The sequence below is a fragment of the Colobus angolensis genome, unplaced genomic scaffold (assembly GCF_000951035.1).
Source record: "Colobus angolensis palliatus isolate OR3802 unplaced genomic scaffold, Cang.pa_1.0 Scaffold32, whole genome shotgun sequence".
Classification (NCBI taxonomy): Eukaryota; Metazoa; Chordata; class Mammalia; order Primates; family Cercopithecidae; genus Colobus; species Colobus angolensis.
The window spans coordinates 1,612,638-1,628,876 of NW_012116488.1; the positions used below are offsets into that span (position 1 = coordinate 1,612,638).

The window sequence follows — 16,239 nt, forward strand, 5'->3', positions numbered from 1 at the left end:
ATGAAATGAAATGAAATGAAATAATGAAATGAAATGAAATGAAATGAATAATGAAATTGAAATGAAATGAAATGAAATGAAATTGAAATGAAATGAAATGAAATTGAAATGGAATGGAATGGAATGGAATGAAATGAAATGAAATGATTTAAATGAAATGAAATAAATGAAATAAAATAAAATAAAATAAATAACTTTGACAGTGACCAAAGTGAATTACCAACATCTCAGGAACAACATGATCAGGGATGGAGTTGTCCCAGAAATCCTTGTGTACCAGCCGGTAACAGTACCCTTTAGACACTCGTCCAGCACGGCCTTCAAAGGAAAGATGTGCAAACAGCGTTTGGCATTAATTACTTTAACATCAGCATGAAGATATATTTTTAAACAGTCATTAAATATTAATTAAGCAAAGCCTTAAGTGTCTTCTACTAGACCATGTCAGTAACACTTTTAGAATGTTAGTGTATTCTTAATAAGTTATTCTTATTTTAAATGTTATTCTAAATAAGAATGACTATCCTAAAAAGTTAGAATAAATTAGAACAAGGCTAAATGCTGACTTCTACTCAGTGACCAATATTATCAAATCTAATGCATATTTCTGAAGAAGACAACCTTGGCCCAATATGCAACAGAAACCCAGTACACCCTTCTGGAAAACGCACAGTTCATAATAGAAAGTCACGAGGTTAGCGACAGGCCCTACGATGCCATCGAGGAGGCTGTCTCAACAGCTTGTGCTTCCAACGGCTTCTGCCACCCACCCATCCTCGCCCCACTGCAAAGCACCCTCCCAGCTGTCAGCCACACCACATTATGTGACTGAGTGAGGAACAAGCAGAAGGCTCAGAACCAAGGCCGGCCCACGGAGACCATGACATAAACTGTTACTCTCTTGTGACTCTATCACCTATGAAGTAGCAACTCTTTTATCCTAACATGTAATAAAATTGTCCAAGGAGAGAGAGTGGAGGGAGGGGTAGGAGGGAGTCTTAAAATGCAGCTTTAAAAGAAATGAGGCAACCCAAAAACCATTCCTTCCCCACCTTCGGGGATCTGGATCCTGTCCCCTGCTGCCCTGTCTGCCTTCCCGGCATCCTCCTCACTGCCAGGAGACTGTGGAGAATCTAGGCTTCTTCCTCCACCACCACCCACCCTATGTGCAAATGACAGGATGATCTAAGAAAATCCCAAGACATCACAAAAACAAACACCCAAAAAAAGCCTTCCAAGAACTAATAAGTGAATTCAGCAAAGACGCAGGATACAAGATCAACACACAAAAATCAACCACATGTCCAGATACTAGTAATGAACATATGGAAACCAAAATTGAAACACAATGTCATTTACAATCACTTTAAGTCAAATGAAACACCGAGGCATAAATTTAACACAGCACATACAGGATCTATACACTGAAAATTACACACTGTCAATGAAAGAAACCAAAGATGGCTAAACAGAGACACATATAGTACCCAGAGACTGAAGATTCCACAGAGTCACTGTGTCGGTTTTCCACATATTCATCTATGGGTTTAACAGAATTCCTATCAAAAGCACGAAACTTCTGTGGTATCTTATTCTGAAATCTATCTGGCAAGACCAAAGACTTCAAATATTGAAAACCATTTTGAAAATGAAGAATAAAGTAGGAAGAATCACTCTGTTTGATATAACAACTTCCTCTACAGTAATCAAGGCAGTACAGTGCCGGCGGAGGGAAAGAGAAAGGGCAATGGGACAGAACCAAGAACCCAGAAACAGCAAGAGCAAGCACATGCAAGTGATTTTCTTTACAAAAATGCAAATGCAATTTATATTCTAAATACTTTTTATTTTCTGTATAGCATGATGCTTTGGTATTTTTAAAAACCTTTCTGGCTGGGGTGAGACTGCCCCTCCCAAGACTAGCCAATTCTTAGAGCAAAGGGCCCAGCCAGGAACATGTCTTTGATATGTAAAACTAACCAACCGCAGCCATACATCCTCCGTCCTCTGTATGGACTGTGCACCCAGGAGGCAATATTCTTCTGCCTTAATCACCTCAGGGCCAGATGCCAAAAACTAGGGATCACCACCCCTATTATCCAAAGTCCACTGAAATTATTCCAAATAGGTTACTAGAAAATGTGTTCTCTCATGGGTCATTCATAAAAAAATCTCCAGTGACAGAAGTGCTTGTTTCACTAGACAAGTTATAAAACAGTTAAATAAAATATTACAGATACAACAGCATTAGAAAAAGCTAACTAGATTGTCATAGTCAAAGGAATTACAGATTGAAGACAATCAAATCCACTTCAGTAAAAAACAAGGTAATCCCTTGTAAAATAGTCACTAAAAGGCCTCTATACACCTGAAAATAGAATCTCATGTATCTTCTGCTACTAAACTCTAGTATGACTAAATGCCACAAGACTTTAATGCGTTATACCAAAATATATTTTCACCAGGTGAAAAAAAAGCTTGTCATGGTCCACCAACTAAGGACAATCAAATACTTCACGATCTAAAACCCAGAGATCGACTCTTCTAAAAACAACATCAGAGAAAGACTGCCCTTGCCACCCACATTACAAAACTTTGGGATCTCAAAGCTTAAGTGCATAATCTCACAAATTAAAAGAGCCCCTCCAGACTTTTAAAAACTATACACCCATTAGAAACCTTAAGGTAAAGCTAACCAAAAAAGTTTCTCCCCAAAAGCAGATAACATCCCAGATGTGAACAGCTTTCCCAAGATCACAAATTAAGACTTCTCTATCATGAGACTCCAACCTCTTATTTTTCCCCTTGCTTCTGCCTCTATAAACAATAATGCATCTAGTAACTTCCCTAAAAAAAGAGGTGATTATATACACTCATGGGGCATACTTTTATTGGTAAAAGATTTTACAGCCAACCTTACACATGGACTATCTTATGCCTTAATAAACAAAAGACAAAGGGCAGATATAAAAAATTTTAATAGTACCTTTGTTAATCCATAATCAGTCAGAAACAAACCACTGGTTCCTCTCTCTCGACCTACCTCATAGGTTAACGAAAACATTGCCAAGAGGCCTTCACCCTTCTAGATAGACGTCATCTGCTAGGTCTCTTTTCCCATGGTTTAGAGTAAATAAGACAATAATTAAAAATGTATCACTCCTAATAGGCTCTAGAATAGATTCTACTACAAAGCCGATGATTACACAACAGACTTTTTTAAATTCTCTCGCTAAAGTTGTGCTAGGTAATGAAATTTCTCTAGATTACTTACTGGCTAGATTGGAAAAAAAAAGTTGCTGACACTACTTATTATACATAGATAAACACATCAGGTATTATAAAGAATCAGTTAGGCCGGGCACGGTGGCTCATGCCTATAATCCCAGCACTTTGGGAGGCTGAGGCAGGTGGATCGCCTGAGGTCAGGAGTTCGACACTAGCCTTGCCAACATAGTGAAACCCTATCTCTACTAAAAATACAAAAAATTAGCCGGGCAAGGTGGCATGTGCCTGTAGTCCCAGCTACTCAGGAGGCTGAGGCAGGAGAGTCACTTGAACCCGGGAGTCAGAGATTGCAGTGAGCCAAGATCGCGCCATTGCACTCCAGCCTGGGCAACAAGAGCAAAACTCCATCTCAAAAAAAAAAAAGACTCAAGACAAAGATAAACGGACTGCTTGGTTAAAAGCAAGCCTCTTTATCTGACTCATTCTTTGATCTATTTGATTTTCACTGGTATGGTTCATGGAAACCCTGGCTAAAGAACATATTCCAAACTTTTGGTATTATCCTCCTAACAGTCATAATAGTAGTCTCCCTGGTACACTGTATTCTCTCAAAAGTTTTAAATGTTTACATACAGCCATCTACAAAATGTTGGCTGAGTGTGGTGGCTCGTAACTGTAATCCCAGCACTTTGGGAGGCTAAGGTAGGAGGATCACTTGAGTCCAGCCTGGGCAACATAGTGAGATCCAGCCTGGGCAACATAGTTAGAACTAGCCTGGGCAGCATAGTGAGATCCAGCCTGGGCAACATAGTGAGATCCCTGTCTCCACAAAAAAATAAAAAATTAGCTGGGTGTGGTGGCACACACTTGTAGTCTCAGCCACTCGGGAGGCTGAGGTGGGAGGATTGCTTGAGCTTGGGAGGTTGAGGCTGCAGTGAGCCATGATCACGCCACTGTACTCCAGCCTGAGTGACAGAGCAAGACCTTGTCTCAAAAATGAATACATAAAAATGTCAATCTCTTCTTCACTTAAAACAACAAAAGCTCAAAAAAAAGTGTCATCATGAAAAAACCATAGCCCATAAATAACATGTCAAGACTAAAAACCCAAAATGACAATAACTGAGAGTGACACTAAAGCCCTAAGTTTTGGTCACACTCTCACCTAACTCAAAATCTGACCAAAAGGAGGAAACTGTTAAACAAAATGATGAGAGACCATTGTTTTGGACTAAACTCATACACTAGGCTCCAACAGACCAGGCTAATCCAAAATAAAGTCACTCATACTAAATGCAAAATAATCAAACTAAAAATTTTTAAAGCAGATAGATGCTGGCCGGGCGCAGTGGCTCACATCTGTAATCCCAGCACTTTGGGAGGCCGAGGTGGACAGATCATGAGGTCAGGAGATCGAGACCATCCTGGCTAACACAGTGAAACCCCATCTCTACTAAAAATACAAAAAATTAGCCAGGCGTGGTGGCGGGCACCTGAAGTCCCAGCTACTCGGGAGGCTGAGGCAGGAGAATGGCATGAACCCGGGAGGCAGAGCTTGCAGTAAGCCAAGATCATGTCACTGCACTCCAACCTGGCAACAGAGCAAGACTCCGTCTAAAAAAAAAAAAAAGAAAAGAAAAAAGTTTAGCCTAAAGATGCCTCCTTACATATTTTAAGTTCAGCCTAAAAGTCTCTATGCACATAGTAAACTATAACCTAACTACATATGCAAACAGACTATAACCCACTCTTATGCCAATCACCAGGTTTCAGCCAATCAAAGGCAACCAACTGCTCAAACCACATTCAAAGATGACCAATGCCCAGCTGTAGTCAGTCTGGCCATTTCTGTAACTCACTTCTGTTCTCTACACATCACTTTCCTTTTTCTGTTCATAAATCTTCCTTGACCATGCAACAGTACCAGAGTCTCTCTAAACCTCTTCCAGTTCAGAGGCAGACCCATCTGCAAAATGTTCTTTAAAACTCTGTTAAGTTTAATTTGTCTAAAATTTTTTTCTTTTTTTTTTTTTCAGAACAGCATCTCACTGTCACACAGGTTGGAGTGCAGTGGCGCAATCATGGCTCAACTGCATCGACCTCCCAGGCTCAATCCATCCTCCCACCTTACCCTACCGAGTAGCTGGGAGTATAGGCACATGCCATCATGGTTGGCTAATTTTTGTATTTTTTATAGAGATAGGGTTTTGCCACGTTGCCCAAGCTGATCTCAAACTCCTGGGCTCATGCAATCTGCCCATCTTATCCTCCCAAAGTGCTGGGATTACAGGCATGAGCCACCATGTCTGGCCAAAATTTTTCTTTTAACAGTGGTGCTGGCAAGAATATGGAAAAAATAGATCTCACACATTGCTCATGGAATGTAAAATGACACAGCCACCATGGAAAGAATAGTGCCTTATAAAACTAAACGTAGGCTGGGCATAGTGGCTCATGCCTGTAATCCAAGCACTTTGGGAGGCCAAGACAGGAGGATCATGAGGTCAAGAGTTAGAGACCAGCCTGGCCAACACGGTAAAACCCCGTCTCTACTAAAAATACAAAAATTAGCTGGACATGGTGGGGCACGCCTGTAGTCCCAGCTACTAGGGAGGCTGAGGCAGGACAATTGCTTGAACCCAGAAGGTGAAGGTTGCAGTGAGCTGAGATCACGCCACTGCACTCCAGCCTGGCGACAGAGTGAGACTCCATCTCAAAACACAACAAAACAAAACAAAAGAAACTAAACATAGATTTACCACATGACCCAGTAATTATATTCTTGGGTTTTTATACCAGAGAAATGAAAACTTATGGCCACACAAAAACCCGTATATGAATATTCACAGCCGTTTTATTCACACGGCAAGAATTGGAAAAACCTCAAATGTCCTTAAACAGGTAAATGTTCAGTGGAATACTACTTAGTAATAAAAAGGAATGAGCCACTGATACATGCATGCAGCTTGTATTGGCTTAGATGGCTCCTAAGAACACTAGGGTAAGTCTTGGAAAAAGACAATTTCAAAAGGTCACATACTGTGTGATTCCATTTATCTAACATCCTGGAAATGACAAAGCTGCAGAGATGAAGATGGGTCACCAGTTGGCAGGCAGAGTATTAGGGGCAGGTATGGCTGCAAGGGGGCAGCACAGGGCCACCCCTGCATAGTAGTGGGACAGGACAGTTCTGTGTTCTGATCACAGTAGTGGTTACACAAACTTACACACAGGATCAAACTGCAGAGAATCATACACACGGTACAAGGAAAACTGTGAAACAAGGTGTATGGTCTAACAGTGTTACACTATGTCAATTTCCTGGTTGACTGTACTTATACAAATGTCCCACTCCAGGAGAAGGTAAGAGAAGGATTCAAAGGATTCTATGTACTATTTTTGCAATATCCTGTAAAGGAAGAAATTTTATAATAAATATCTAATTATAGAAATTTTGAATATACAAAAAGGTAGACAAAACTACAATCCCAAGACTGACCCAAAGATAATCACTTTTAACATTTTTGTATATTTATTTCTAGTCATTTTTTGTTGAGGGTTTTTTGTTTTGAGACAGAGTCTTGCTCTGTTGCCCAGGCTGGAGTGCAGTGGCGTGATCTAGGCTCACTGCAACCTCCACCTCCCAGGTTCAAGCAATTCTCAGACCTCAGCCTCCCAAGTAGTTGGGATTACAGGTGCGTGCCACCACACTCAGCTAATTATTATATTTGTAATAGAGACAGGGTTTCACCATGTTGGCCGGACTAGTCTCAAACTCCTGACCTCAAATGATCTACCAGCCTCAGCCTCCCAAAGTGCTGGGATTACAGGTGCAAGCCACTGCACCCAGCTATTTCTAGTCATTTTTTAAGCATAGTTTTTTGGGAAGTTTGAGGGGGAAGGAGGTTAAACCTAGTAAGGTGATTACAGTTTAATAGCCTTTTTTCTCTTAACTTTATAATAATACATAAGGTTTTTCCAAAGTGATGAGAACCTCTGTGATTTTTTTTTTTTTTTGAGACAGGGCTCTCACTCTGTCACACAGGCTGGAGTACAGTGTGTGTGATCTTGGCTCACTTCAACCTCCACCTCCCAGGCTCAAGTGATCCTCCCACTTCACCCTCCCGAGTAGCTGGGACCACAGGTATGTGCCACCATGCCCAGCTAATTTTTTGTGTTTTTGGTAGACACAGAGTTTTGCCATGTTGTCCAGGCTGGTCTGGAACTCCTAAGCTCAGGCAATCTACCCACCTTGGCCTCCCAAAGTGCTGGGATTACAGGTGTGAGCCACCGCGCCTGGCCTCTGCGACCCTATTTTAACGGCTGCTTAGTCATTCTCTTCACCCCTCTCTGGGCAAGTCATTTCAGGAGAGGCGATACAACAAAAAGGTTAAGAATGTAGACCGAAGTCAGACTTCTGAGTTCAAACCCCATTCCCACCACTTCCTGCTATAATCTTGAGCAAGCTACTATTTCCGTGCCTCTCAGCTGCTTCACTAAGAAATGGGAATCTTAATTAACATACTATGTATGTACTTACCTCACAGGGGTGTTAGGAAGATTAAATGAGTTAATAAACACTTAGAAGAATGTCTGGCGTATGGTAAATATTAAATCAATGTTGCCTTTATTATTTGAGGGGTGTATTTAGTATTTTAGTATCCTTGAAATGGTCTTTTATCTACCCTTCTCAAAAAGTTCTCTAAAAATAAAAAAATAAGCCACTTCTCAGTCTGCACTGAGAACGCTGTTCTGTGAAATCAGTTCTTGCCACAGGTGATCTTAACAACCTGTCCCAGGTATGTTATGAATATACCTCCACTGTGGTCGAAGCATCCCAAGACCCCAAAAGTGACCTCACACCCTCATCTCTGCCCAGTGATACATGTGGCTGATGCAGCAAATCCGGAACTCTCTGTGGAACCACTTTAGGAAAACTAACCCTAGGAAGATCAAAGTGAAACACAAATCAGATGATCAAAAATTACTGAAGTGATCCACTTGGTTTCCATAGTTCTTCACCAATAATTTTTTAATTTCACTTTAGGAAAAAAACAGTGTCAGGATGATAGGGTTTATCCAGTTTGTACAAAGACCTCATACATTAGAAGAGAGGAGAAGCATGGATTTAAATGGACACTCTTGACAATATGAGAAGCCATTGCTAAAAACTTAAAACTGGTTCCAAGAAAGGAAATATCTGAGCAAAAAGTGCAAAAAATGAATTTTTTAGAAAAGCATCTGAATGGCCGGGCACGGTGGCTCACCCCTGTAATCCCAGCACTTTGGGAGGCAGAGGCGGGCGGATCACGAGGTCAGTAAATCAAGACCATCCTGGCTAACACGGTGAAACCCTGTCTCTACTAAAAGAATACAAAAAATTAGCCGGGCATGGTCGCAGGTGCCTGTAGTCCCAGCTACTCGGGAGGCTGAGGCAGGAGAATGGCGAGAACCAGGAGGCAGAGCTTGCAGTGAGTCGAGATCGCGCCACTGCACTCCAGCCTGGGCGACAGAGCGAGACTCCATCTCAGGGGGGAAAAAAAAAAAAAAAACCACCTGAATGTGCCGCTGTGTCACCACTGACTCATTACTGTGCTTTAACACAAATGTCTTACCTTTTCTCTGATTGCAGCTGGTTTTAGAGGCCCAACTCAGTCGCAGACTCTGATAATTTGTATCTTCATCACAGACCAAAGTTCTAGTCAAACAAAAATCTATAACTGCCATTTAAAAAGAAAAGAACTATAAACACCATGCTAATAAGAGATCATTGCATAATAAATCACAATGCATAGTGATAAAACCATTTGAAGCATGCAGCCTTAAGAATTAGTGAACAGGCAGAAATATTTGCCACGCACTGACCACTCCTTCTGCCCAGGACGGGGAGTTGGTGGTCACATCCTTTCTTGCTGAGTACTGGGAGTCTCTGGGTGTAAAGACCCAACGTGTCATAAGAAGGCCTACCTGGACTGCACCCGAAAGAGTAACGTTCTCCAAAAGAGCAGCATTACAACAGCAGTACAGAAGAGCAGCTGATGCAAGGGACTGCCAGAATTCAAATCCCGCATCTGTGTGTGCCTGTGGGTGGATCTGGGTGTCTGGGTTTGTGTATGTCTGTCTGGATGGGTGTGTGTGTCTGTGCATCTGTACACGTCGGTGTGCCTGGCTGGATAAGCTGCCAAGCGTCTCTGCGCTTTAGTATCCTCATCCATGGCCTGCCTCCTCCCCTCCACTCCCCCTTTCCCCCTCACACAGCCAAAGCACTGGGGATCTCCCATCAGCAACACTCACTCCCCTGGGCCACCCCTTCACTTACTGCCCCATTTCCTCTGCTCCCCTACAGCAAAACACCTGTGGAGTGTTGTCTGCCGCCACCGGTTCTTGATTCATTTCTTCCCATTCTTTCTTGAGCCCATTCCAAGCAGACGTTTGCTTCTACCAAAGCTGCTCTTGTCAAGGTCACTGACAACAGCCCCGGTGGGAGGTTCTCCTTGATCTGCCATGAGCATCTGATGCACTCCTCCATTCCATCCCCTCAAGACCCTTTCCTACTGGGTGTCTAGGCCCCTGTGCTCACTGGCTTTCTTCCCACTGCTCTGGAGGCCCCTCTGCTCTTATTGCCCACCTTTAAACACTGGGGCCACCCTCCCTCTGTGCACTCCCAGAAGAGTTTGGCCAGGTTCCTGCCTTCCAACGCCAGTCACCGGCTGACGCCCCCGCCAGCTGCTCCCTGGCCCTGGTCTCCAAGCTCACACAGCCGGCTGCTTCCACGACACCTCCACCTGAACATCTAGCACATGTCTCAGCCCAAATCTCAGCTCCTCACCTACCCCACCCTGCTCCTTCCAGAGCCTGCACCATCTCACAGGAGCCTCCATCCTTCCAGTCTCTCAGGCCACACGTCTAGAGGGCCAACCAAACGTGTCTCTCACAATTTCTCCATCAGACACCTCAGCACATCCTCACCAGCTCTGCCTTCAGAATCTCCCTGGGATCTACCTGTACCTCCTGTCCCCTATCGCTACTGTCCTATTCTAAACACCACCGATTCTCGCCTAGATTCTTGTGACACCCTCCTAACTCTCTTCCTTCCTTTTATCTCCTTTGCCTCATTCTAGTCTATTCCCAGAGAAATCCTGTTAAGTGAACTTCAGGTTATATCATTTCTGTTATCAAAACTCACCAAGGATTCTCCATCGTGCCCAGCACAGCAAAGGATGCACCAGGCCCTACGGGCCCTGCCACCCCCAGGCCTCTCTTCAGGCTCCTTTCCCCTTTGTTCACACTGGTCCAGCTGCCTTGGCCTCCTTGCTTGATGGTGCTGTTTCACAACCATCAAGCACACTCTTGCTTTCTCCTACTCTAAACACTCTTTTGCCAGGTATGGACCTGACTCCCTCCCTAACCTCCTTCAACATGTGACTTGTCACATTCCCTGGTCACTCCAGCTACAATCTCAATGGTGCTTCCCTAACACTCCCTACCCAATAACTCCCTCCTTTTTCTTCATATACTCACCATGATGTAACTTACTACATATCTGTATTTATCTACCCACCCCTGAAAGTGCCACGAGAACAAAGGCTTTTGTCTATTTTGCTTACTGCTATTTCCCTGGTACAGAGACAAAACACCCGCTCATTATCATCTGCCTGGTTTACCCATTCCAGCCACACTGGCCGTGTGCTGCTCCTCAAACCCGTTCCCCACACCCCAGCCACCTTTCCGCATAGCTCGCTCCTCATTTAATTCAAGCCTCTATTAAAATGTCACTTCCTCAAAGATGTAATTCCACATCATCCTATCTGAAAGATCATTTTTTTCCCAGTAACTGTAACCCCTTCCCCTGATTTATTTTCCTACACAACATTGACCTGTACCTGAAATTATAAAGACCTTTTTACCTGCTAAGTGTCTCTCTCTCTCCCACCAGAACACAGCAGCCATGAGGACCGGACTTTGTCTTATTCACCACTGTCCTGCCAGCATTGAAAACAGTGCCTGGCACATGTGTTAGGTTCTCAAATATAAATTAATGAATTTAGAAAACCCATTGATGAAGCAATCTCACAAAGTAATCAGACCCAGATACAGAAAACGGGATGACAAAGCGGGCTGCTCCCAGACCCAGATACAGAAAACGGGATGACAAAGCGGGCTGCTCCAGAGTTGACAGGGTGCCCTGCCAAGCAACCTTCAGAACTGAGATGGCCCAAGTTCCTCCCCACACCTGCCTCCCTCCAGTCACAGAACTCCACCTGGCGGCCCCAAAGTTGTTTCCCACAAGGCCCAGTGGGAACACCCCAAACACTTCCTACTAGCCAGCTTGCCCTAAAGCATGAAATGCTGTACTCAGAGGAGGAGGTGGTGAACTAAGAGTATGGGAGAAACTACGTAAACCTATTTTTCTCAATTCCATCTTCCAAAACGGGGAGAGATGGGGAGGAAGAGAAGAACAATTCCTGAGTGAGGTGAATAAGCCAATAAATATGGCACTACAGCTAATGCCGGGAGGTAAACAGGTAAGTATCTTACCATATTTAACATCTGGAACTGTGACAGAACTCTCTGCAATATTGGTGGACAGAATAATCTGTTAAACATCAAAGAAAAAAGCTGACATTCCTACTATATTCTGGACATCATTAGGCAAAGTTTACGAAAATGCAAAAATTATTTTAAAGCTTCTGCATGTAAATACTGAACTCAGATTTCAAAATTAGCCATTTTTCTATCTTATACACATCACAATTGATCAAGAAGCCCCTGGTGAATGGAAACCAGCCACATACAACACAGCAAGGGCTTAGATACAGGCAAAGGGAGCTGTTCCTGACTTCTGGGGTGGTAGCTTTGGTGAGGTGGAGAGGGGTCCTGGAATTGCCCAGGGGTACAACCAGGTTTCTAGAAGAAGGGCTGTAGCTTGTAGTTGCCCTAGAATACCACTCAAGGCTGCTCCTAGGGATTCCAAAGCAATCCAGGGGGTGAGGTTGCCAGCTCAGGCCCCCTGATCACCTCAAGCAGCTCTAGAAGGGTCTAGTTAAAACAACTCCATCATTCACACATAATCTGAGATAAAGAAATCCTCCTGAAGCAGGACCTAGCATATGGCTTCTAACCAGTCACCAGAATGGTTTCAGGGACACCAGAACAGTCCCAAAGTTAGAGAAATGCTAAAGAAGAATTAAAAGGCATCAGAATTCCTGAATTGAGAAAATAAAAAATCTTAGCTTTTTAGCAAACTGATTTACAAAATAAAACACAAAACTAAACAACATACCTGGCTCGTCAGGCAAATACTTGTTTAAGTGACTAACCGCTAACAGAACACACTGCTGAAATGTGAATTTTCTTTTTTTTTTTTTTGAGACAGAGTCTTGTTCTGTCTCCCAGGCTGGAGTGCACTTGTGTGATCTCGGCTCACTGCAGCCTCCACCAGCCAGGCACAAGCCTCCTACCTCAGCCTCCCAAGTAGCTGGGACCACAGGTGTGTGCCACTGCACTCAGGTAATTTTTATATTTTTTGTAGAGATGGGGTTTCGCCATGCTACCAGGCTGGTCTCAAACTCCTGAGCTCAAACGATTCACCCGCCTCAGCCTCCCACAGTGCTGGAAACACCAGCATGAGCCACGACACCCAGAAAATATTTTTCATGAGTAGAGTCTCTAAGGAGAATTTACCTAAAGTGCTTAGAACTTGTCTTTCCAGTTTTCCTACCTTTCTGTACCCAGGGACTGGACTTAAAAATACATTATTCTGTTCTTCTAAAGCCACACTTGAATGGAGTGGATAGACCTGCAACCTAAGAAATTACTAAAATAAAATCTCCATAAAGAATAGATATACATGAGATACAAAAATAAATACTGAGATAATTAAAATTATTTAAGGCAGAAACAACGCAAGGGTTTAGAAGAATACAGCTGTATCATTTTCAACATACCTTTTATGAACCAGGTTTGTGAGAAGTTCATGCATATAGTTTATTTCACCCAGACCTAGGGAAGAAAAAAGTGGAGGAGAGAAATAAACATCTTTGTATTTACTGCCAGAAACCAACTTTTAAATTAAAATGGCATATCTTTCAAAGAAGGCCGTACCAATTCATTTGACTTTTTTATCCTCTTTGCCTAAATATACCAGAAACACAAGTAAAAGTACACAGTGACACTGATTAGTAGTATCTCAAAAATATAGGGAAAAACCATATTCTTCCAGTTTTCCTTTACACAGCAGTGACTCCCTGTGGGTGTTAGCTATATGAGTAATTTTTGCATTTCTTTTTTACCCCCAGATTTTCTAAATTTTCTATAATGAGCATGCAAAATCTTTACAATCAAAAAAATAACATTTGTAAAGTTTTGGTCATGAGGATGTGCTAAACCATTTCCATCAGGCCTCTGTCCTGTTTGCTGAAAGCTAAGCTAGCATGTACTTTTGCCCCACCCTGATTTTCAAATCTGAGTCTGTTACGGGTTGAACTGTGTCCCCTAAAAAGATGTACTGAAGTCCCAACTCCAGTAATCTGGAATGTGGTGTTATTTGGAAACAGAGTCATTGCAGATGTAATTAGTGAAGATGAAGTTATACTGGAATGTGTTGGGCCGTGGTGTCCATACAAGGGAAGAGGCACAGACAGAGAACGCCATGCGACGACAGACACGGGAGTGATGCTGCCACAGGTCAAGGAGCACTGGGGACTGATGGCCACTACCAGGAGCTGGAAAGAGGAAGAGGCTCAGAAAGAGCATGGCCCTGCTGACAACTCGACTGTGAACGTCTAGCCTCCGAAACAGGGAGAGAATATATGGCTGTTCTTTTAAGCCATTTAGTTTGTGGCACTTTGCTGCAGCAGCCCTGGAAAACTATCATAGAACTGTTCACAAAAGATCAATTAACACAAAAACATCTATCAAACTTGAATTCACATGAATATATTAAAAAGATAGCAACCCTAAATGTAAAATATCACTTATAAGTATTTCCTTCAGGCAATGTTTAGCAGGTAAAAAGTATTTATCAGCCAGGAGCAGTGGCTCACACCTGCAATCTCAATACTTTGGGAGGCTGAGGCAGATGGATCACTTCATGGAGACCACTAGAGCCTAGCAGCTCGAGACTAGCCTGGGCAATCTAGTTAAACCCTATCTCTACAAAAAGATACAAAAAAAAAAAAATTTGGTCAGGCATTGGGGTACACGCCTGTAGTCCCAGCTACTTGGGAGGTGGAAATATCACTTCAGCCCAGGAGGCAGAGGCTGCAGTGAGTCAGGGTCACACCACTGTACTCCAGCCTGGGCAACACAGCAAGACCCTTTCTAAAAAAACAAATGAAATAAAAATAAAAAGTACTTATCTCATGTTAGGTATTCTTAAGCTAGTATCAACATGGCTCCACTTTGGTGATGTTTTTCCCCTTAATACAATATTATGCACACAGCAGTCATTTGATAAATATTCTCCAACGCAAATGCAACACCACCCCACTGTCAGCTAATGGTTCCCTGCATGTAAACAAATCCTTATCACCTAAGCAAAACATGACAAAAGTTTGAAACTCATTATGTTGCATTCCAAAATTAAATAAGCTATTTTCATTGCATGTTTTTCATTCTCCATTATTGTAAGAACAAATCCGTTTATGCTCTATATATTACCTTACAACAGAAAATATTTGAATTATTGTCATGTTTCATCAAGCTATACCACTTAAATTAAAAATCAAGTAATTTTGAAAAAGTACAATTTAACATAAATTCATCTTTTCAGAAAGGTATTTTAAAAGCCTGTTTTCTCAAACACTGAGAAGGGAACTCAAGGATTACCCTGATGATTCTCATGGTATTACCATAACAGTATGTTTTACTACTACTAAATAAGCTTTCAGTGCAAACTAATGACAGTTACCTCACATTTATAACCATATATGTAAAATGCAAATTTAACAAAGCCAAATATTTTACTGGAAATTTTGAAGGTGGCAAGACTGCCTTCAAAAAGTTGAACTCTAGACAAGCATGGTGGTGCGCATCTGTAATCCCAGCTACTTGGGAGGCTTAGGTAGGAGAATCGCTTGAACCCAGGAGGCAGAGGTTGCAGTGAGCCGAGATTGTGCCACTGTACTCCTGCCTGGGCAACAGAGTGAGACTCTGTCTCAAAAAAAAAAAAAAAATTGAACTCTTAATAATTTATTAATAAGAAATCTTTTTAGAAATACAAGGGTTGGCCGGGCACGGTAGCTCACGTCTGTAAACCCAGCACTTTCGGAGGCCACAGAGGGCAGATCACGAGGTAAAGAGATCGAAACCATCCTGGCCAACATGATGAAACCTCATCTCTACTAAAAATGCAAAAATTAGCCAGGCATGGTGGTGTACACCTGTAATCCCAGCTACTTGGGAGGCTTAGGTAGGAGAATCGCTTGAACCCAGGAGGCAGAGGTTGCAGTGAGCCGAGATTGTGCCACTGTACTCCTGCCTGGGCAACAGAGTGAGACTCTGTCTCAAAAAAAAAAAAAAAATTGAACTCTTAATAATTTATTAATAAGAAATCTTTTTAGAAATACAAGGGTTGGCCGGGCACGGTAGCTCACGTCTGTAAACCCAGCACGTTCGGAGGCCACAGAGGGCAGATCACGAGGTAAAGAGATCGAAACCATCCTGGCCAACATGATGAAACCTCATCTCTACTAAAAATGCAAAAATTAGCCAGGCATGGTGGTGTACACCTGTAGTCCCAGTTACTCGGGAAGCTGAGGCAAGAGAATCACTGGAACTGAGGAGGAGGAGGTTGCAGTGAGCCGAGATCGTGCCACTGCACTCCAGCCTGGCAACAGAGCAAGACTCCATCTAGAAAAAGGAAAAGGAAAGGAAAGGAAAAAAAAAAAAAAAAAAGAAATACAAAGATTATAATAAAAAGCCAAACTGAGATGGCCGAATAGGAACAGCTCCAGTCTCCAACTCCCAACGCGAGCGACACAGAAGACCGGTGATTTCTGCATTTTCAAC

At 42.6% G+C, this 16,239-nt stretch overlaps 1 protein-coding gene across 1 annotated transcript in view; it reads right to left on the minus strand.

The window, feature by feature from the left end:
• The window catches only part of TDRD9 (tudor domain containing 9), a 136,094-nt gene that overhangs the window by 49,109 nt on the left and 70,746 nt on the right, over positions 1–16,239 (minus strand). The window contains exons 10-14 of the mRNA XM_011951409.1: positions 13,176–13,230; positions 12,950–13,034; positions 11,767–11,824; positions 8,844–8,948; positions 221–318 (exon numbers count right to left, since the gene is read on the minus strand). Coding sequence (XP_011806799.1) covers positions 221–318; positions 8,844–8,948; positions 11,767–11,824; positions 12,950–13,034; positions 13,176–13,230 — 401 coding nt within the window. The remainder of the gene's footprint in view (positions 1–220; positions 319–8,843; positions 8,949–11,766; positions 11,825–12,949; positions 13,035–13,175; positions 13,231–16,239) is intronic.